The sequence below is a fragment of the Nilaparvata lugens genome, chromosome X (genome assembly GCF_014356525.2).
Source record: "Nilaparvata lugens isolate BPH chromosome X, ASM1435652v1, whole genome shotgun sequence".
NCBI classification, from domain to species: domain Eukaryota; kingdom Metazoa; phylum Arthropoda; class Insecta; order Hemiptera; family Delphacidae; genus Nilaparvata; species Nilaparvata lugens.
This window is the reverse complement of record NC_052518.1, coordinates 8,032,936-8,057,708: the sequence shown is the minus strand read 5'-3', so window position 1 is coordinate 8,057,708 and position 24,773 is coordinate 8,032,936. Positions and strand designations below refer to the sequence as shown.

At 35.9% G+C, this 24,773-nt stretch overlaps 1 protein-coding gene across 1 annotated transcript in view; it reads left to right on the top strand.

The window, feature by feature from the left end:
- Positions 1-22,113, top strand: part of LOC111044362 — a 36,062-nt gene extending 13,949 nt beyond the window's left edge. The window contains exons 2-6 of the mRNA XM_039442332.1: positions 11,983-12,017; positions 13,335-13,770; positions 17,457-17,629; positions 18,430-18,469; positions 20,245-22,113. Of these exons, the coding sequence (XP_039298266.1) occupies positions 11,983-12,017; positions 13,335-13,770; positions 17,457-17,629; positions 18,430-18,469; positions 20,245-20,366 (806 nt within the window). The 3' untranslated portion in view covers positions 20,367-22,113. The remainder of the gene's footprint in view (positions 1-11,982; positions 12,018-13,334; positions 13,771-17,456; positions 17,630-18,429; positions 18,470-20,244) is intronic.
- Positions 22,114-24,773: the final 2,660 nt, after the last annotated feature.

Sequence of the window (24,773 nt, the reverse complement as noted above, 5' to 3'; positions counted from 1 at the left end):
AATTAAAGCCAGGTTGTGACTAGAAAGATACATCAACTCTAGTTCACAAGATTTGTCATCTTCATGGTTTAGTCTGAAACCTCTCGGGATATCCTTGAGGATTCGGTCTTGAAATTTCACCCTAAGCTAATTTTAGCAATCATTGATACTCATATCGTATTCATTCAATACCTGATAGATTTTTTAGGAAATGAAAATGGATTAAGTTTTTTATATGGATATCTGCACTCCTTACAACGAGGACCTCTTTTCCAGAGCTAGATTAATTAGTGTTAAACACATGTTGAGGAAATAGTTGTAGTAAGAAGAAACTCTTTCTTCCTAAGAAACGAAGAATCCGACCTCTTATTCAATTCTAAATAACTAACTATCTAACCTTGACACGGGCCACAGAAGTAATGTAAATCTTCAAGAGTATCCAACAGTCTCACATAAAAATACAGAGAGCCTGATCGAAGAATAAAAATAGCAATCTGCAGGAAATCAAAACTTATGCGAGATCTTTCACAAGAGTGATCTATATTCACAAAAAAACACTAAACAGAATACTACACTAAATATGATAGAGATAATGATTGTAATACTGTTACTATTGCTTATTGCTCTCAAGATAATTCTCTTCAAACAAAAAAAAAAAAAAACTTGTATCAAATTAAAAAATTAGAATTGTACTTTTTACTTGGGAAAAACATCGCATGACCGATGTCTAGGTAAAACCATCAATAAGTGAAAAACATCGAACAGTAAACATCGATGTTTGATGTTGAAACATCGATGTATCGATACCCATCCCTAATAAGAATGTTCATAAATAAATAAATAAATGAATGGTTATTTCCCAAAAAACTAAAACTACCAGATCAATTACACAAAATATTAGATAAATTGAAATATTTTACATACAATATTTAGTTACAAAATAAATCTTATAATGTGTCCTCTACTTGTTTAGTTTTTTCTGTGTGGAAATTGACCTACTCCACTATGGCGTACCATGTTCTAGAGTAGGTTTTGTTAGTTTTTTGTGCGTATTATTGATAAGTTTGTGTTTAGTAAGTCATTAGGTGGTTAGTTGTTGTATGAAATAATGTTTTCTATGTTCTTTCTTCCTTTGCTCATCAACCAATTGTGTACTATTGTTTTGAACTTTCTAGGATGATTAATCTGTTTAAAGTTTGCAGGAAGTAGATTATATAATTTTGGTGCTAAATGATTGAAATGTCTCTGGTATAGAGCCTTCCTTGCAACACTAGTGATGAGAAGATTCCTGTATCTGGTGTTGTGGTTGTGGTTTCTGGTTTGAAATGTTGTTGGGTTCTTGTGTAATCTGCATAGTATCTCCTTGAGTAAAGCTGTCTTGGATCCATCACGTCAAACTCATTGAATAGCTGGTCTGATGAATAGCGTGGAGGCTTCTGGTTGATGACCCTAATGATCAGCTTCTGTACCCTGAGGAGCGGTTCGATGTGCAAGAAGCTTGCACCTCCCCATCCCACAATCCCATACAGCATGAGGGACTGTGCTAGAGAGAAGTAGATGACTCTTAGACATCCCTTGTCGACCAGTGTCCTCAGAATCATGAATTTACAGATGGTCTTCCTCAGTCTCCCCGCATAATTCATTGAGATGATGATCCCAGCGCAGAAAAGAGTCCATTGTAACTCCCAGGTATTTCTGTGACTGTTTCCTGTGAACTGTGTATGAAGTGTTATTCCGTTGATTCTTGATTACTATCTCATCTCCTGTTGGCTGTCCATTTTGTGTCGCCGAAAAGGTCAGAAAGAAGGTTTTCTCATGGTTCAATGTTAGCAGATTTTCACTCAACCAGCGAGACACACTCTGAAGTCCAGTCTCGGCTTCTCTCCAGGTCATCTCCCAGTTCGGTTCAGAGAACAGTAAAACAGTATCATCTGCAAAGGTGATCCATTAATTTCCATGTTGCATAATAGATTTATGTTGAGAAGAAAAAGAATTGGTCTTTAGTACTGTTCCTTGTGGCACTCCAAACTCTACAGTCAGCTTGTTGCTTATACATCCATTGACTCTGACACATTGTGTTCGGTTTGATAAGTAGCTTTTGAAGAGATTCCATGCGACTCCTCTTATTCCATAGTTATCAAACCTTGAAAGAAGAAGTCATGTGACACCATATCAAAAGCCTTCTTTAAATCTAAGAATACTGCTAATGGTTTCTCTTCAGTGTTTATTTTATCGGCAATCTGAGTGGTCACATAGTGGATAGCATCATTTGTACTGCGACTAGATCTAAAACCATATTGGTTTCTCAATAGAAGATTATTTTTTCAAGAAGCTGATCAGTCTTGTTTTGATACACTTTTCAAAAATTTTGATAATGTACTGATTAATGATATGGGTCTGTAGCAATTCATATGTTTCTTATCTCCTGTTTTGAAGATTGGACAAATGACAGCTTCCTCAAGACACTGTGGAAAAACACCTTCCTCAAAAATTCTGTTTGCAATATGTGTTAAAGGCTTGGCAAGTAAAGTATTATTCTGTTTGAAAAAATATGCTTTTAAATTATCGAGTCCAGGTGCACTATTAGCTTTAAGACTATTAATGATTTTTATCATTTTGTCCTCACTGACGGGTGTAAAGAATAATGACCGGCAAACTATCTGATCAGCTGCCGCATGCTCATCTGCGCCATTGCAATCGCTATTTAGAATGTCCTGGGCCAGTTTTGATCCAATACTAATAAAAATTCATTGAAAGAATTTGCCATATCTTTATCATCATCTCCCAATTTCAATTCTCTCCCTTCCATGTTGATTTGTGTTCTTGGCCGTTGCACTTCAGTTATTTCTCTTATTACTTCCCATGTTTGCTTAGAGTTGCTGGAAGTTCCAAATCGCCTTGAAAAGTATTGTTTCTTCGCATCTTCTATTACAGTTGTTAGTAGATTTCTGTACCTTCTATAATACTCTCTAAGCTGTAGATTTCCTGTATTATTCTTGCTTTGTCTGTGTAATTTATCTCTCTTCCTTATTGATATAATTAATCCATTTGTAATCCAAGGCTTGATTTTTCCTTTTGTGTGCGATACTCTATTAATAACTTTACATTCTTCTGTGTATTTCTTCAGTATTTCTATCATTCTCTTCAAAGCACTATCAGCGCATTCCTGCAGGTACACAGAATTCCAGGTCTCATTCGTTAGTGCCAATGGAAGTTTATTATAATCAATACTTTTATAGTAGGGTTTTCTTCGGTTGTGATTGTGTACCACCGCATCATATTTAATTCCCAGAATAGTTATAAAATATCTGTGATAGAATTTGGGAAAACTATTGGTATTATATCTTTTCTAAAGTTTATCAGATTATGATCTATACATGAAGCGCTATTATCTCTAAAGGTCAACCTTTATTTAAAGGTTGGATTGTATTGTTGACATCTTGTGAATTTGAAATCGAAAAGTCTTCAATGTCTAATAAATCCAAATCCTTCATCAAATCAGCCATTTTTGTTTCTGTGTTTATTATTATTTGTGTGCCTATTGTAGATATCCTTGTCCTCAATTGATTGTATTTTTTGAGTTAATGACAGCATGAGATCTTGCTCTCCAACTGTTAAATATCTGAATGAGTTGGTATGCCTACTAAGTGCTACCCTACTATTATGTGCTGAATGCTATTTATTGTAAATCTTGATTGGTTTAGTATTTTTCCTCACTAGGATAACATCTCTAGACGTTAAGCCCTGAGCTTCATGTATAGTTAGTATTGTTAATGAGCCAGCGGGAGCCTTGTTTTTAACAGCTTCCAGTACCATTTGTTTTTCTGATTGCGTGAATGTGAGGATTAAGTCTGTGGTTGTAGGTTGTGAGGTTCTCCGTTAGTTATTGTTGGTTCAATTGCTCGAATAATTTTATTTGTAGTGCAGATATCATTGTAGTAGTTGGACGAGAGACAGCACACATCCATTGGACACCTGTTGGTTACTGATTGGTAAGAATCCTGATCTGCGAAAACATAAAAATTTTTCCAGACTGCTGGTAAACCACTTCTCTCTATGTAAGATATTTGTTTTGAGTCTCCAACCAGTACTATCTTGTCTGCGCCTGTCAGCTCAGAGACGAATATCACCAAGCCGGCGTGCATAAGGACAGCTTGCTTCATCGATGAATACATGCTTATATTTTTTGTGGCAGCCATTAATTAGAAACGACGTCACGGTTCTGTAATTTGAATCGATGATTGAGTTGAATTCATTCCCGTATTTCTCCTGTATAGTTGATCTTATCCCTTTGATTGCGGCTCTTGTTTGGGTTAGTATGAGGTCTTCTTCCATTGGTCGATGTTTATCAACAATTAGATGTGTTTTTCCGCTCCCTGGAACTCCATCAATCCATCTTATTCTTATTATCTTGCATCGAGATATATCAATTTTCGAAACAGCATCCAACAGTTCCTCATTAAGCATCACTTGAGTGTCTTGACTAACCATAATATATTTTTCATTGGTTCGAAAACTGCGAGAACTGTTGTCAAATGATACGTAAGCTCCGCCTCCCTCCATACTGAATCCCATTCTATATTTTGAAGTAGTTGGTAGAAGGAACATTTTCAATTCATTATCGTAAACATTCACACTCATCAATTCAATTTCTCTGAAGTCCGACAATGAAGCATGAAGATTTTCGGTTCGAAGTGTTAAAAGAGCTTCTTTGAAAATATCTGCGTTTATTTTATCATATTGTTGTAAAAGATTTTTCAATTCAATCATGCAATTTAGAAAGTTTTGGTGCTTGCTATCTTTTGGTAGATAACCTCTTGGGCATACTTTTTCTTCTGGCCGATCTGGTTCTGGTATATTGAGAAAATTCATGCTGTTAGTGCCCCTATGATAAAATATATATTTCAAATGATTAGTTGATAGATAAAACTGAGTAAATCAATTGAGGATGAATCTGCTAGCTGGATGAATTCATCTATGCCTACGACAAGTGGATAATTCATTGATACTTGTATTCAAAATGGCGGCTGATTGAAGGTTTAGTTTTTAAGGAAATGGGGGGTTGTAACTAAAATATGTTGAACGTAAACACTCATTGTGTGATACATCATTTTAAAGGCCTTCTCAAAACTAGAAAAATGACATAGATGAAAATGTTCTGAGTTCCTTTTATACATAATGGCGGCTGATTGAATTTTGAGTTTTTAAAGAAATAATTGATAAATTTTAATCAGCCGCCATTTTGGATAAAAGTATCATAGAGCATTTTACTGATGTCATCTTTTTATTTTTGAGGAGGCCTTTGATAGACCACATACTGGGTGTTTACGTTCAAAATATTTGAGTTACAACCCCTCATCACTTTAAAAACTTAAACTTCAATCAGCCGCCATTTTGGATACAAATATCAGAGAACATTTTTATTGATGCAATCTTTCTTGTTTCAAAAAGGCCTTTAAAATGATGCACCACACACTGAGTGTTTACATTTAAAATATTCGAGTTACAACCCCTAAGTCACCCCCTTTTATGAGGGGTTGAAATTCAGTTGCACGTCAGAAGGTAGAGTATTTGACCTATAACTTTATCCTGAAAGTTACAGTATTACATCTACAACAGTCTCCAATTTTTTGAAAGGTTCCGATGACTCACTCTGTATAGTAAAAGACTGGTGTTATTAGCATTATTTCATATCAGCACTCTGTAATGAATCTAGGAAACTTGTCTTCAAAATGATAATAGAACTCTATAGATTGTCATCAACTTAATTTATCAGTACCTGTACTGGCTAAAATTGTTTCCACATTTTGAAAATATTGGACAATGATATAATTGTGGTTTTATCATAATATATTTAAACTGAAAATTTCTTAATAAACTATGCTAATTAAATTAGATTGATTTACTTATGGTTGTTTAACAATGTAAAAAATAGGATAAATAGATATCTAATTTTTGAATGTTTTATACTAGCAGGTAACCGGTTTTATAGTTCTTTACTGATATTGGAAGTTTTAGTAACTGTAATGATTTATAAAAGAAAATTATTTGATTGGGCTTTCATCTTATGTAAAATTATCTGTATTACATGATAAGTAAACTTGTTTCAATTATTAAAAATATAATAACCTAGTAAAAAAGTAAATTCATATGGCTTTTGTTGGTGGGGAGTCTCTAGCGGGAAGGTCCCACCGCCTGAATATATAATTTAAGCCGTCAATGGGCCTCACGACTGTCATACTTCAGCCGGGACCGACAGTTTACCGTGCCCATCCGATAACACAGGAGTGATCTGGTTAAAAAACTTTTGGTTGTGAGAGGGTTTGAACCCAGGATCCCTATGCTGCTACGCAAGTACTCTATCCACTAGACCACGGATCACTCCTTTAACCTTTAATAACCTTATAATAACCTTTGGATCCTTGAATCCGTCCCTTCAAAAGCATAAACATGATAACAAAAATATTTTTTAGATTACCATCATAGATATTCTCTTTCTACACATGATCACAAAAAAGAAAATAGGTCTTTAATCATCCTAAGTAAATTAAGAATCTTTATGCAAAATTTCAAGTTGATCAGTCCAGTAGTTCAGACGCCATTCGTGAATTTCTTATACCGTATGTGTTTAAGCATAAACACTAAGGAATTCTTAACCTTCATTATAATTTTATTGTAGATAAGAGTAGATATAAAATGGGGATTCTGGTGCAAGGTCACCAAACCTAAGTTTTTAGCCTCTAACCCAAATCCCCCCTCCCCCGCCCAAGGTCATTGTCCCCCCAAGGTCACCCACGACGTTCAAACCTAACCTAACCTAACCTAACCTAACGTAACCTAACATCAAACCTAAGTTTTTAGCCTCTAACCCAAATCCCCCCTCCCCCGTCCAAGGTCATCGTCCCCTGTCGAAGGTCACGAAACCCAAGTTTTTAGCCTCTAACCTAACCTAATTTTGGCGGGAAAAATTCAATATGGCGCCTAACCCAAGGTTTTCATTATCTAACCTAACCTAACTTTTTGACATCTGAACCTATGCCAAGGTTACCAAACCTAAATGCCATATGTTTTTATCCCATTCAAGATGATCAGCTGAATATAAATACCTCTAATGGTAGACCAATAATCAGATATCCATTGTGGTGTAGTGGTTAGCGGCGTCGCTTTCCATGCTGTAGGCCCCGGGTTCGAACCTTCAGGGGTATAGATTGATGTAGGGTCCCAATTGTTAAGGTAAGTATACAGGGTTGTATACCATTACAGCTCAATGGATATCTTTTTATATTTTGCATCTTGGTCAACCTGTTGCAACATGCCAATAGATATTAGGCAGTAGACAAAAAACTGTAAACATATAATGACAGGGGGAGGAGTGGGGGTCGTTGAAACTGTCTTCATTGAAAGCATAGCAACCTAATTTCTTACCTATATGAGGAAGTAGGATAATCAATAATAACAAATGGCTCATTACACATAGTATTTATTGGCAAGCATATAATTAATCTTCAGTATTGAACAGAATATACAGCTGAAGAAGACTTTCTCCTCAGCTATAATCATTGTTGGTGACATAATGCTCAACTGATGGCTTATTCCTTTCACGAACAATGCATGGTCCATCAACTTCGTCATATCCCCCAGTAGATGGCAGTGGCATAGGTCTGCGTACAGCCTTGTAGATGCTAATCTCAAAAGCTGAATCACCAGATGTTCCATCCTCCAGCCTGAATCGTTTCACATGTCCTGTACTCTCAATTTTTGTAAATCCTGCAAATTTAATCTCCTTTTGACCCAGTCCCTGTAGACATTTAGATTGTTGTCTGCATATAAAATCACACTTGTAGTATTGGTCCTGATTGAGAACACTCAACACAATCTTCACATCCTTATCCCTCCAGTTGGGTACCTTCTCAAGATTAACAATAGCAGCCATTCCACCCTTATCCAACTTGAAGAAAGATTTTAGCAGTATGCAAGTGTCATCAAACATGACAGTGAATTTCATTGCAAGTCCTGGTGGGCATTGCCCTCTTGTTGATATTATCCTTGATACTCTTCATAGTTTGCATGAAAACATTCAGCAGGAAACATTTCACATTGGTGGAGGTCACATGAGTATTTCTCAATGGGTTGTGAAGATCATCACATTCATAGAAAACGTTGCTATCCTTGACTACATCAACAACAGCCTGCTGCTTCTGCCTGAGTCGTATGCATGCACAACTATGAGATTCACGATCTGCACAGAACTCTAAATGACCACTCTCCTTGAAAAAGTCACTCAATGTCATTATACCGTGATAATTCAGTTCAGCTTCAAGCTCACTCACTGCATTAAGCAGAATCATCAGAACATTGTCCTTTCTCAGCAGCATCAACACACCACATATATCCTACTCCACCAACAACACCATTTGTTAAACATGCCACATATACAAGGCGTGGACTTACTGGTGCAAGTAAAGCAAAACATAAGCTCTAACTCTCCAGCATTGATGAAGAGTCACCAACATTTGAATCATATGGAACTGGAGAAGTTTCAAGTCCTATGGCAGGCACCTCAGGAGTTGGACGGCAACTATGGAAAGCAGGAAAGCAGGCATTTGAAGGGGATGAGGGTGAGGAGTATAATATGAGTAGAGGATATGATGATAGCAGTGATGAGGAGCTGTCTGGAGATGGACAGGATGATGATAAGAATGTTGAACAATTATTGAATGAAAGTCACTGTACAACAGTTCAGAATATCCTTGATCAAACTGATCTAGCTGGAAAACAGGTAGCTGATTACATTAGAGGATCATTGAGCAAGGACAATGACAATTGATGACACTTTCGGGCCAAGAGTGAGAGATAATGCTTACTACCTGGGCAATAAGTATTTAACTTTTGGAGAGAATGGTGATGAAATTGTGCTGACTGACCCTGTAGATGAGGAAGAAAAGACCTTCACAGCTACATTGGGACTTTGTGAGTTGATTTTCAAGAAGAATCCAAATCGTGCATTAGTTGAATCCGCTGACAGACAGGCCTATGGAGAAATATTGAACTGGACCAGTGTGCACAGACAGAACAATGATCCAAGAGGTGAGATTGTTAACTACAACAAAGCCAAGTATAAGAATACAATCAAACACCTTTTGGATGATAGCAGAGATGGCAGTCAAAGATATTCTGAGAGACAAGTGACATGGAGAGGATCTATTGCTCCAAGGCATGATTTTCGTGAGGAGAAAAGTCAGAAGATCTATAGAGGAAGAGGTGTTCTGTCAGCTATCAAGGGTGCTGCTGGTACAATAGTTAATAAGGCAATCAACATTCTACCAGTTGAACTTTATATTCCTGGCTATCAGTACTGTGGACCAGGAACAAAACTTCAGAAGCAATTAGCACAAGGTGATCCAGGAATCAACAAACTTGATCAGGCTTGCAAGGAGCATGATATTGCCTATTCCAAGAGTGGTGATGCAGCAAGCAGACAGCATCTTGGCAGAGAGAGCCTGGGACAGAGTGAGATCTGAAGATGCAGGGGTGTTGGAAAAAGCTGCAGCACTAGCAGTCACCAACATCATGAAGGCTCAGGCAAAATTTGGGGGTGGTATGAAAAGATCACCGAAGAAAGTCAGCAGGGTGGCTGAGAAGGGGAAGAAACAAAAGATTCAACCATCAAAGAAAAAATCAATGAAAGGAGGTCGAGGTCTTTACTTGAGACATCAGAAACCAAAGGTTGGTACAGGTCTTTACTTGAGACAGCAGAGATCGAAGGCCGGTAAAGGTCTTTACTTGAGAAAGCAGAGAACAGCAACACCTTAGACACTAGGTAATATATTGAGGTACAATCAAAATCATAATGCTGTACAAATATGGATATATATTGGATACATAGCAGATTAGATTCATTGTGCTGGAATCATCTGTAGAGAACAGACATTTTGTCGATCAACTGTGTATCTGGAACAATAGAGAAGATGGTACTCCTATTATCAAAGTGGGGTGACTATGGTGAGACAAATTTACCATCAATCTCCCCATTTGATCTGAAGAAGGATGAGGATCATGTAGAAGATGAGGAAGAGGAAACTGATATGGAGGAGAACAATGAGGTAGAGGTGGAAGAGGAAGAGGATGAGGAGGAGGAAGAGGAAGAGGAGGAGAAGGAAGAGAAAGAGGAGGAGGAGGAGGATGATGTAGTGGTGAGAAATACTACTACACCTATACTTTTGACTCAAAGGAGCATCAATTACCTGAAGGAAAGAGGTTGTGAGGTGATTCAACAACAATGACAGGGTATTGTCTCTAACTGAAACAGTGTTCTAGAGGTATCACTGAATATCTTCCGAAGACTATCAGACAACATAGAGGACTTGCCAAGGACTAGTGCTGGAAAAGGAGTCTACTACCTGGGACATCACCTGCTTGACATGGGCCAAGGAGAAACATCATGGATACATCACTTTTCTGCACACTCAATATGATAAACAACTTGGATTTTGGAACAGAGATATATCTGATTGTAGTAAACTTTTCAATGAAATGGATGTTGAATTGATCAATAAAGAGCTAATTGTACTCCAGACTGTTTACTTATTACCTACCATCTCCTTAGATATAGTTTAGCTATAAGTACATTCTGAGTGCCACTGACTAAACAGTGATGGAAGTGACTGAACAGTGACTGAACAGTGGCTGAACAGTGACTCAGTGACTGAACAGTTACTGAACAGTGACTGAACAGTGACTGAACAGTGGCTGAACAGTGACTCAGTGACTGAACAGTGACTGAACAGTGACTGAACAGTGACTGAACAGTGGCTGAACAGTGACTCAGTGACTGAACAGTGACTGAACAGTGACTGGACAGTGACTGAACAGTGACTGAACAGTGATTGAACAGTGACTGAACAGTGACTGAACAGTGACTGGACAGTGACTGAACAGTGACTGAACAGTGGCTGAACAGTGGCTGAACAGTGACTCAGTGACTGAACAGTGACTGAACAGTGACTGAACAGTGACTCAGTGACTGAAATGTGACTGAACAGTAGCTGAACAGTGACTCAGTGACTGAGCAGTGACTGAACTGACTGACAGACCACTGAGTGGACGACCCTGCCCACAGATATGCTGAACACTGGTGAGCACGGTCCATGTGACAGGAGGAGTGAGGGTCATTGAAAATGTCCATGTTAAATAAGCCATGTCTATCTTCAATACCATTTTGATCTCTAGAGCAGCATGGCCATGTTGATCTAGAGTGACAGGTCTCCTATGGACATCTTGATCTAGTAGGTCTACCATGGAAATATTGATCTGGAGTGATAGGTCTCCATGACCATCTTAGTGTGAAGTGACAGGTCCTGCATGACCAACTTGAGCTAGAGTGATAGGTACCTCATTGATGCCCCTAATGCTGGTGGGCGTGACCATTAGACATGTGACAGAGAAAGTGGAGTGAGGGTCATTGAAAAAGCCTTTGTTGCGTGAAATTAATTCTGATTTATTTTTATTTAATTTTTATTTTTTATTATGTATTGTTTTTTTTAAATTTTTTTGGGGTTGGGTTAGGTTAGGTTACATTAGGTTACATTAGGTTAGGTTAGGTTAGGTTAGGTTAGGTTTGAACATCGTGGGTGACCTTGGGGGGACGATGACCTTGGGCTGGGGAGGGGGGATTTGGGTTAGAGGCTAAAAACTTAGGTTTGGTGACCTTGCACCAGAATCCCCATTTTATATCTACTGATAAGAATAAAAAATTATTTCTGTAATTTGTCTGAATAGTGAATAGTCATAAGATCAAATATTGATGATTGAAAAAGATTGGGTTAATTGATTATTTCATAGAATCTAAGATTATGCAAATACTTGTTATGTAAGCAACCTTTTTGATTTCTTCTTCTTCTTTTCCTTCTTCTTCTTCTTCCTGAATATTATATTATCTAATATGAATATTATATCTAAAACACTTGCATTAGGTACTCAGTTGGTTGCTTTTTACTTTTTCAGATGAAGTGTCGCCAAACCAATCTCCAGCACATCAGGTAAGTAGAATGCCTTCACATTTCTCTTTAATAACATATAAAATCTTTGAAGCAAACAAAATATTGATAATTCTTAAGAATGCAGAACAACGTTCTTGAAGTTCTATCAAATAGAGCTGCAAATATTCGACAAGGATTGGTGGGTTCAGTTATTCACAGTTTCAATATACTGGATGAATCAATTCATGAAATTTATGTGCGACTAAAATTTTCAAATAAACTAAAATTGACATTATCAGACTGGGAATATTTTATCACAGTGAAAAGATGATCACAAAAATGTATCTATTTATTTCAATACACAATCTCAATAAATACAATTCACATAGATTTTAATCCCTCCAGCTTTTAGCTATTTAAGGGACAATAACTATCTATCATATTATTTTTATCATTTATTTAAGATATTATAATGGAAAGAATGTTGAGAAAATGGAAAGAAAATATCTGTTATGAGTTTAGGGAGATTACATCTGATTAAATATACCTTTTAGAGAAAACCGTCATATGAGAAGAATCATGAGGAAGGTTTTCCAAATATTTGTGTTTAGTAAACAGTGAAATATCTTGAGAGGTTATTAAAATACAAGCGATGTTAAAAAACCCTTAAATTTTTGGCGGCTATCTTGCTTCAGAGGTGTTTGCCTGTGATATCAACTGATCATAATTTCGTTTTTCATTACTCTAGTCTTTAGGAAGAGAGATCCACGGCTGTTACCCGAAAATGACCACAGAAGTACATTTGCGCCCAGTCTATGTAATTTATCTTTATTGACAAAGCGAAGTGAGGTCTAAGATTCAAGTCGACGGTTTGGCATTTCTCTTAATGTTTAAATGTTCAAATGTTTATATGTTTATATGTTTATATGTTGCGCATTTACGGCGAAACGCGGTAATAGATTTTCATGAAATTTGACAGGTATGTTCCTTTTTTAATTCCGCGTCGACGTATATACAAGGTTTTTGGAAATTTTGCATTTCAAGGATAATATAAAAGGAAAAAGGAGCCTCCTTCATACGCCAATATTAAAGTAAAAATCAGACTATAGAATTATTCATCATAAATCAGCTGACAAGTGATTACACAGATGTGTGGAGAATCCAGTCTATTGCTGTATTCCCATAAGGTCTATAGTTTCAATACAGGTACTTGTGGATAAGAATACTGCGTGAGGTCAACTGTTCATAAAACTACTAGTTTATTATTTTGTTGTAACTGAAGTACTTTGTACAAACTTGTAATTTCATATGGAAAAAAATTGGAATCTTTTTATCATAACATTTTTCTCGCAAAATGGACTCATTTGTGTTCCACAGGTGCCACAGGGTATGGCTCAAGAACCACAGGCGCTTCAGGTCGTCCCAGCGCCTGATGTCGTCCCAGTGCCTGAGGTCGTCCCAGTGCCTGAGGAAATCCTAGTGCCTGAGTTCTTCCTAGTGCCTGATGTCGTCCCAGTGCCTGAGGTCGTCCCAGAACCTGAGGTCGTCCCAGAACCTGAGGTCGTCCTAGAGCCTGAGGTCATCCTAGTGCCTGGGGTGTTCCCAGAGCCACAGGCCATCCCACCGCCTCCTCCGTTAGTGCGCCCGTGGCTAGAACTGGCGCGCATGCCCCGTCCTACCTACCGTCGTCATAACTATGTAATGAGGGAACAAGAAAATGCGCCGTCCATTGATTTGCTGACGCGCATGTTAACAGATATCGTTACAATGATGGGAGCAGGAGAAACAGTTATGGATACTATGGATCGAATAAGTAAGTAGCTCTTCGCCAATCCTATATGCTATATTATTGTATTAATGCTATTGTATTTGTATATTTGAATTAGCTTAAAAATTGAGCAACAGAATAAATATTATGGCTATGAATATAACCCATATATTATGGGTAAGAATAAATATTATGAAGCCCTCTAATTGGCTATTAACTGTTGACTAATGACGATTGAGTTCTGTCATTGGCCGAGACTAGACATGCCCATGTATTCCCATACATGGAATACATACATGTATTCCATGTATATGGTAATGAAAACAACTACGAATTAAGTGAAACTTAGTTACCACCAAAACCAAATGAATAATATGAGAAAGTATTTATAAATATGTCGTATGGATAGGCAGTGGCAGAAACAAATGAAAAGGGATTATTTTTACATGCATTTTCAAGTTTCCAAACTTGATATTCATAATACTCGAGGGATATCAGCGTTAGGAAATGAGGAAAATGTTATCTTCACCGGTGATATAAATATCGACCTTCTTGAAGATGACATACAAACTGAAGAGTACAACTTCATTATGTCAAGCTTTGGATTCATGTCATATGTGAATGAGCCCACAAGAATTTCTAACACATCAAATACATGCATAGATCACCTTTTCTTTAGATATACAGCCACTAAAAATAGTTTCAATCCAACAACTAATGTTTGCAATAACGGAATTACCGACCACTGCACTATTGAATTATATCTCAACCTATGTACAAATAAACTAAATCAGTCATTATCTCAGGCTAGGAATAACAAGAAAATTAGGAAGATTGATAATCAAGCGCTTTCCATCAGGCTACAAGAGGTTGACTGGACTAGCGTTTTTAATCAATCACAGGTAGACCTTGCTTTCAATCAGTTTATCGAAATTTTTAAGGATTGTATTATGTAACCGGTGGAGGTATTTTTAAACCCTACACCACACCTGACATCATTTCTGAAACCGAAGATATATTTGTCTCTATTTAGTTAATCTTCCAAAATATGAAATATATAAGAGTGCATGTGGTACGATAGTCATTCTTGCAGACTATCCCACCGCTGGCCACCAATGTAAACGGAGGGGGATTGTTTCTTCTCTTCTATAATATTTGCTAAAGTTTACTGCTTTTAATTCATCTACCGGTCTTTGAATCCTCTATTGGTTGGGAGCTTTTAGTGGATTCGTTCATTCAAATGCACAGATTATCATCATTATCTAATTGTCACCTATTTTAGCAACTAGCAACTACGAGCCAGGAACTTCAATGAAAAATACTAATAAAATTCAACTTCAGGTTTATTGAACTCTAAATAGGTAGAACGAATTAATAAAAGTCAGGTAACATGTCGAATTTTCAAACAGAACAAAGTTATTCAGCAATCGATTCAGGTCAAGAAGACATACTCAATTTTCAATCTATACATTTTGGGAACCTGCTAACTTGCTGCATTTAAATTTGGGCCTCGGTCATTCTATGAAATTAAATTATGAGCTTAATAAGAAAAACAACAAAAGTTCGGCACTCACCATTTTAACAATATTCAAACTTGGACTCTTCAGAAACACTCACATACGCTTTAATAAAACTCACTATACTTGAACTCACATGCACAAATAATTTCCTGATTCTACTCCTACTAACTCTATAAAATTTGGTTTCCTATTCAACTAGATAAAAATTACTGATAACTGAAAACATAACAATTTGTCCCTCTGAATGGGAAATGGGCCCATTCAGAGAACCGAGGCTCGCACACCGTTACATGTTTTCCCAGTTACGTCTCAATTCCAACTGTTGCCTTTTCAATGAAAATTATTCCCCCTCCACGAGCGTTGAGCATAAGTTCCAGTGGGAAAGCCAAAGCTGCAAAAAGGTCAATGCTCGTACAATTTTCAAATACAGTGGCTTTTTTGACATGAAATTGAAACTGCTCTTGGAAAATGCACGAAAATTGCTTTCATTTTGACAACTGAGCAACAAGTTAGCAAATTCAAACAAGACAGTGTCAATTCTCACACTAAAAACGCAGGGTTCAACAAACAGTAAAATCAAAGTTCATTTCAGTTCAAAAACCTGAAAAATAATATAAGATACACAAAAACAACTACAATAATACCCACTCAATATCACACTATTACATTACCCCCTCCCCTAAAAAAGACGATTTCACCAAAATTTCATTCACTCTTAATTTGCTTTCACACTAACACTTGACACTATTATCTGGTCGACATCAAGCCTGGAGCTGGGACCTGGAACAGCCCTTCAATATGGATGGGGGTGGTCGAAGAGATGCACCCATGCACCCGACGGTAGTACCCCGACATCTCAGCCCGTGGTAGGTGGTTGACATCAGCGCAAACTGCAATACAGCTGTAGGTCTGTTCTGGCAGTCGGAAGCCAGTCAGCTGTTCGCTGGCCTCAGCGACATCAGGAAGTCAGCATCCTCCCGGAACAGTGGACATCACATAAGATACACAAAAACAACTACAATAATACCCACTCAATATCACACTATTACATATCAATGCTGTTAGCTCTGACAAACTCATGAAGGCGTGGAAATTAAACGAACACAAACCGTGGCTGACCTCCAATTCACTAAATCGAGTTGAAATAAAAAATAAACTGTATAAAAAAACAAAAAACTACCACATAATATCAGATTAAATAATCACTACAAACAATACAGAGATAAATTAAAAGCTGATATAGACGATTCCAAAAGTAAATATTTTCAGGATACATTTAATAATTTTGGAGGTAACTCTAAAGATAGCTGGAAATTGTTAAATTCATTAATCAGGGGAAATAAAAGCGACGAGAAAATAAAGCAAATTGTCAATAATAATGGGGAGGCAATCGAGGACGAGGTTGGAATTGCCGATGAACTCAATAAACACTTTGCTCTAGTATCATCCACAAGAAATGCTTTAGATGGGGAGGGCCCTCTAGAACCAAGGAATTCAGAATTAGTAGACAAGCTATTTCCTCAACAAGTAAAATATCCAGGTTCGATGGTCTTTTTTGAGTTTTAGATAGCATGTTTGCTTTCTTGCTACGATTGGTATTTTTTTGAAAATTTTAGGGGCTACATAGGAATAAAATCTACGAAAGCATTCTTTGTTTGGTTTTGGGGAAAGTAGACTTCCCGCTGAACGGAGTCCATAAGTTTCCCGCCGTGGGAAACAAGGTGTCCACTCCTATTGTAAAAAGTTAGTAATACTTTATAGAAGTACAGGTATCTCAAAGGCAAAAGGCCCCATTCCCTGAACAGCGGCAGTGAACTTGTTAAGCGAGGTTTGTTTGCTATAGTGCGAATTATGTATTTTTGCCCAGTTAAGATAGGTTTTAAAACAGAAAAGTATGCACCTCCCCAAACAGTAATAAAAATTCTGACTGTAAGCTCTTTTGTTAGAATATTTACATTTCATGGTTAATTTATTTTTAACTGATTGCATCAAATAAATTATACAAATGGACTTTGATGGCAACTCCCAAAATAGAATTTTTCTCGGGAGTGTCTTCTCAATAGAATAATTATTTCTAGTAGTAATGTTGAGTTTGTAATGAATGCTTATTGAGAAATGAAAATTATTATTATAATTATTGGAAGAAATTATTTTCCTATGATTACCAATACAGCGAACGGCTAGTGAATAATTCTAAGTAAAATTTTTCAGGAATATTGCAATCATTCGATCAGGCCTCGGCCAACCCCGCAGATTCGCAGGTTGATTATCTTGATGTATATCAAAATGGAAGTCCCACTGAGTGTTTTTGGGCAGCCATTCGCGCGATCCCTCTAGATGCCAGCCGACTGGGCACTAAGACAATGGGGTATCTCATAGACTTGGTAAGTATTTGCTAAACATTCTACGTGGAATTTTGGTTTGGGAATAAGGTATAATTTCCAAAAAATATAAGTGGTCCTCTAAAAAGAATGATCATCCTTGTTTTCCTTACAAGGACCACTGAATGTAGGAAGAATAAAACTAGAAATGTAGCTTCTATTGTAAAATTGTTTCAAATGATAGACCGACTGTTGTTTCTAGAAAGGAAACATCCAATGGATTCTATGTAGATTAAATCACTGAAGCTGCAAATACGTGATCATTGCAGATTGATTGATTTTTATAATTTGCAGTGGTCGGTCTTGACAAAATGCATATTCAAATAATAAGATAAAATATTCACAATAGCATAGAATAAGCAATCTTTATCAATGTACAGATCAACATTGAGTTCCTGTAATGTGGGTGTTACATTTAGTCAACATGTTTTGTATAATTGTTCTCCCTTGTTTTATGCGTATTTTTTTTTTGATTTTGGTTTGAAGACAATGCGAATCCAAGCAAATGATATTCGAGTCTGATATTCCGAGCAAATGATTAGTATGATTACAGAATGTTTTTTTTAAATCGACTACTAGGAGTTCGTTTATTGACAGTGCAGTACGATTCAATGCTGTGGATATCATTGCAACAAATGTTGATGCGTAACAAATTAGAGGTTTCGTAACAAACTACAATGGTTTCGTAAAACAAGTATATCTCGTCTCCAAATCAAGATATTGAGCTGGATTTAATTTCATCCTTTTTAGAATGGATAGATCTACACTTGATGACACAATTAACTAAACTTTTATGTCCACAGATATTGGACCCTGTACAAATGGAGATTTTTAGAATGATAGGTGAGTTGAATTAGATTTTTCTATTCATCTTCTGTTGATTTTTTCATCAATCAACAATTTCATTCAATTCAACACAATAAAATGAATCAAAATACAAAAGATCACAATCAAAAATAAATTTATAATAAAATACAAAAACATGGTGGGGTGTGCTGAGAAGAAAGAAAGGAGGAAAAATACCTAGCTAACTATGGTTTCCCATATAATGAGCAGGTAGAGGGTTGACAGAAGAACTAATATTTCAGTAATATAGAATATGATCCAATAAAGTCATTCAAAGACGGATTGAAGAGATCGATATCACGAGATACTGTGTTGGATAAGTGTCATGGATCGATTGATGGGTGAGTTATAATCTTGCAACGTTCGAGATCTTGGTATAAAAAACGAAAAATACCTCCCATGAGAAACAGTCGGCAAATAGAAGCCCAATCTTCCCAGGTGAAAAGGATGCTGTGTAAGACCATTAGCTACTTTATATAAATGTAGGATGGCTTGGATGGACTTTGATGTTGGAATTTTGAACATAATTATGAGCTGTGAAGTGGGGTATGCAAAATAAGGATAGTGGCCAAACTTTTCAAAATACAGGTAGCGGAGGAATTTATTTTGAACTTTTTCAAGAGAATCAGAATATTCAGCATGATAAGGATCCCAAATAATTGAGGCATACTCCAATCTACTTCTCACTAACGACTTGTACAGATATATGATGTTATCTAAATTACTGAAATGTTTGCAAGTTCTAATAACAAAACCCAACAGTCGATTAGAAACATTCAAAATGTGTTCAATACGAGAGATGAATCTGAAATCGCTTTGAAAATAGACTCCTAAATTCGTACACGATATTTTGATTGGAAGAGCAGAACCGTTGCATGTAAGAGAAATTGAAAGGAAGATTTTGTCTTGAAAATGTCATTATGTGTGATTTATCAACATTCATTTTTGAACCATTCACAGAGCTCCATGTGGCAATCTCATTAATATCCTCTTGTAATGAATCAAAATCATTTACAGCGGTAATAGTTTTATATATCTCAACATCATCGGAAAATAAAATATATTTAGGGCCGGTTTCCGAGCTCGGGATTTAGCCAAGTTCTAGACTTTAAACAGCATGAGTCAGAAAATTGGCTTTCCGAAAAGGGGCGTAGTCGTGGTCAAAGTCATGTTTAAATTAAATTTCGAAAAACGAGAAAATTTAACAAAATGGAATCAAGAGAAAATAGTGTAGAGTTTCAGCTATTTTGAATTATTTTGGAATGTTTCATCTCGTCAAGGGAAAACTATTCCAATTATAGAAATGAGAAAATAAAGATTTATTTTGCTCAACTGTTTACTGCGACTACACCCCGTTTTGGAAAGCCAATTTTTTGACTCCAGCTGTTTAAAGTCTAGAACTTACCTGAATCCCGAGCTTGGAAACCGACCCTTAGGGTTTTTTAATACATCAGGTAGATCCTGATGACCGAAACCGGTCTTTCTACTTTGAATAAAATCAAACAATTTTGACAATATTTCTTAGTATTTTATTTTTTTTTTACCAGAGTAAAATGACCAAAAAGAGTAATTACTAAAATATCAACTTCTCAACTTCATACATATAGGTATTGATAAATTAAATTGGGAATTTGAAATGAGAATAATATAATTCTATCACGATTTACAGTAAAAAACAATAGGCCTATACTATGACTGTGCATGTAATGTATACATTGAAATTGAAAATTCCTTGATTATACACTATAATATCAAACAATTTTATTCTTCAGCATTCCCTCCTTACGTTGACTTGACCGATGGAAGAGACGATGATGAGTCTCCTCCAAGAGGAGCATCCGGTTCATCAGCAGAAGGGAATATGTTGCTGAAGCAAGAAAGCGATAGTGAATAAGAAATTGTGTTCAATTAATCAGATTATTACTCATGTATCACAGGTCTGCAAAAAACATTTCTCATAGCTGTTTATGATATTGTCCAGTGTTTATTATTGAAGAAAAATATAAAACTTATCATTTTCAAATTCCATCTATAGATTGTCAGGTGATTTTTCATACAGTTTTCGGCGAAACTAATTGGCAGTCTATTTTTGAGAGGTTGACTCAAAGTTACATTAATCATCATTGATTGCAAATAAGTTGTTGAAAACTTAATGAATTATTTCTAACTGGAACGGGTTGTTGGAAAATAGTTTACCAAAAACCTCCAATCACCTTTAAAATCAGAATATGATATAAGCTGGTTCTCTCAGACAAAAAAAAATGAATATGTAGACTAAGTAAACTCCTCTCTCTCTCTCTCTCTCTCTCTCTCTCTCTCTCTTTCTCTCTCTCTCTGGTCGTACTGTAATGGAATACCAGAGATTCTTATCATAAGTATTATGTGTAGATCTGTAGCACAAAAAATAGTGTTAAACCTAGTAGTTATAGATATCTTGAATTTGTTTCAATGCAGACCTGTGTTTTCTATAATTGAATGTTTGTATTGCATGCAATATCTGTTCTGTTAAAAATCGATGTTGTGAACGAAATTCTTAGTTGTTGGATGTTTGATATCTGTGAAAATATTCTCCATAATGGAACATACAAATAGAAATTGTCAACCACTTTTATTATTATACGATGATGATAATATAAACTCGTATAATACTTATACAAACAGAACCTGGTTTTGTTGCTTCACCAGCCACATCTTCAGCTGTTTTTGTGGCAATCTATTTTTGTGTATTTTATTCTCAATTTCATGATACTGTTAACGGAAATTTCATGTTACCAATCTTCCAAATTATTAGACCAATTATTCCATTGTCAGGGATTCCATTCCCCACAGTAGAACTGGAAGGAGAATATTATTGGTTATCGAAATATTTGGGAAGCTACAGAAAGATTATATTTTCTTCATGTTAAAATAGTATTCAATAAAATATCTCTAACAGTAAATGATGGATCAAATCTTAATATTTTCATACAGATGTATTAGTTTATTTTAAAATAACTATTTTATTGCTATATTGAGACGAGCTTAAAAATTCTGGTGTTTTGCCAGTATGTTACTTATACCCATTCGCCCAAAATATTTTTGTATGACTTCTACGCCAAAAACTGGTTCATTGAAGTAAATTCGAAACAAAAATTCTAAGCGTAATGACATTCCAGTTTACACAAAAACAAATTATATTTAACCATCTTGAAATGAAGTCATTGCATTGACGTCAGATTTATTGTTAAATTGTAACCGATAGATGATAATCTAATTCTGCCTACCTCAGAGTAAGTTTATTCTATGATGAGATTTTGTAATATATTGATAATTGTTTGTCTTTGTTGCCCGAGAAGTATTTTTGAATTTGATAAATGTGGGTTTACCACTACCTCAGATCAACTATAGTTGTTGCTCAAAATTGTTGCCAAAAAATAATAACAATCATTATTATCCAACTCAATGAAAAAAACTGAAATTTTATATTGTAAATCGATGTTTTTCTATTTATATATGTGTATTACTAATGTGACGAATTTCAGATGTATTTTCGTGTTCAAAAGACTCATACATAGTATGAGTACATATTCTGAATACAAAAGCAGTACTTACGTATTCTTGTACTAGAGATGTTTTCTACTGTTTAATAAACTTTCCATAAATGTCTGGTCATAATTTGTGTATTTTATTTTCAATACCAAATTTGTTTTCCAAATTTTTGAACGAAGCGAAGCTGAGGTCTTAGTTTCGACTCGATCAGCTTTTGTCTGTTTGTTTGTTTGTACCGCAGTTACAGTCGCAGTTATTGTCCGATTTGGATGAAGTATGGCATTTAAGTTCTTTGAAACAAGGCGCAGAAACGTATGTGTAACGATTTTTGGTAAGACCTCCGGTTTTTTTGTAATATTTAAAAAACCATAAACTAACCTCAAAAGTTACTTAATCATGTATCTTTGAAGATACAGCAATTCATGTTCCCACTTTTTCGCATCGCATGTAGACAGGGCATGGTGTCCAAGACTGTTAGAGCGTGTTTGATACGCTGTGGGATTCAGGTTCAAATCTCGTACCAACCAGTTTTTTTTTGCAGACGATACTAATTGTTTTATCTTATTCTAATAATATATCATTATAAAATTATCATTATTATCACTATATAGAATAATTAAATTGAATCATCTTATTATAATTAAATTGATTTATCAAATTAATTAGATAAATTATTTAAAAAATCTGGTGTGGTACACTCACACAACTTTCCTTGCTCATATTTGAAACTACGATCAGACTTCTCTCTCTCTCTCTCTCTCTCTCTCTCTCTCTATATATATATATATATATATATATATATATATATATATATATATATATATATATATATATATATATAATTGTTTTCAGAGTACTTTTCCTTTGTGTAAATTGTGAAATTCGATGATTTTTTTTAGTTGCCATTTTTTTAAAGTCGTCAAAACAGCTGTTCTACAGATGAAATATCTCGACTATGTTTTATTTTTATGAACTGGGCTACCTACCTACCTCATGCACGAGAAGGAGGTTACTAAGTCAATTTCTCAAGGATGGGGTGGACCCCCAATTAGTTTCCCAAAAAGGAGACTCATGCCAGTTGATAGAGCTGATAAATAACTATACAGGGTATGAATTTGAAAAAAATCGGTCAAGTTATTTTTGAAAAATAGTGAAAAACATGGTTTTTTAATAATTATTCTCCTTTTTTCTTTTTTTCTCAAAAATATTACGGTGCTCCTGCAATTTTCCCAGAAATGAGACTCGTGCCAGTTGATAAGGCTTATAAATAGCTATCCATGGTATAAATTTGAAGAAAATCTTTAGAGCCGTTTTCGAGAAAACCGTGAAAAACATTGTTTTTTAGTAATCATCCGCTATTTTCCCTTAAGTTTAAAATTTCAAGTCAATCGGTTGATTAGGAATGGAGTTATCGTGTTCACAGACATACACACACACACACACACACACACACACACACACACACACACACACCACACACACACACACACACACACACCACACACACCACACACACACACACACCACACACCACACACACACACACCACACCACACACACACACAACACACACACACACCACACACACCACACACACACACAACACACACACACACACACACACCACACACCACACACACACACACACACACACACACACACACCACACACACACACACACACACACACACACACACACACACAACACACACACACACACACACACACACACACACACACCACACACACACACACACCACACACCACACACACCACACACACACACACATACACACATACAGACCAATACCCAAAAATCATGTTTTTGGACTCAGGGGACCTTGAAACGTATAGAAAACTTGAAATTAGGGTACCTTAATTTTTTTGGAAAGCAATAATTTCCTTACTTATGGTAATAGGGCAAGGAAAGTAAAAATCTTTAATATCAATACATTTAAATAACTATTATTATCTATGTTATAGATAACTCAACTATTTTAGTTGTGAACAATTTTTATAATCATAAAATTAATCAACTAATAAATCAACAACTATTTTAGTTGTAGACAATATTCATTTAACATCATAAACATTTCTTTAATCTCTAACTTCTTTTATTCAATAAACGACAATAGTTTTGCTATCCTTGTCTCTCATGCAACAAAGCAGATATCTCTCTCTTGTTTTGTTATATTGTCAGTTGGCCAGAAATATTTTATTTCCACTTTTGACAGTGATTGTACAGAAGTAAACAAAGAATCCTCAGCCGCCAAGTTTTATTTTTATTTATAACAGAATGCTGAAGTAGAGGAGTCGTATAATTGATTTTAGATGTATTTTTGGATGAATGAAATAATTTTTAGATATTACCGTATGAGAAACACGAATTATACCTGAAATATCACATTAAAAGTTGATAACTTTGAGACCAACCTATACTCTGTCCAATTTCGCATGAGCTCTGAAGGATTAGGCCGACCCTCCTACTACTCACACACACAAGCGCAGTCTCCTTTTGTGTGTGTGAGTGAAGGGACGGTACGCCTACCTGTATACTATGTAGTATACATAGTATATCAATGGCGCAGGTAGGCCGGGCGTGTGTGCCTGCGCGTGGGGGAGCGAGGGTCGCTCAATCTTTCAGAGCTCATGCGAAATTGGACAGACTATAGACTTCGTCCATGCTTCAGTTTACCGGAATAGGTTAGGCCTACACTGTTACCAGTATAAATAATATTGAAAGGTTATTTCAGAATTATTTCAATTGAAATTA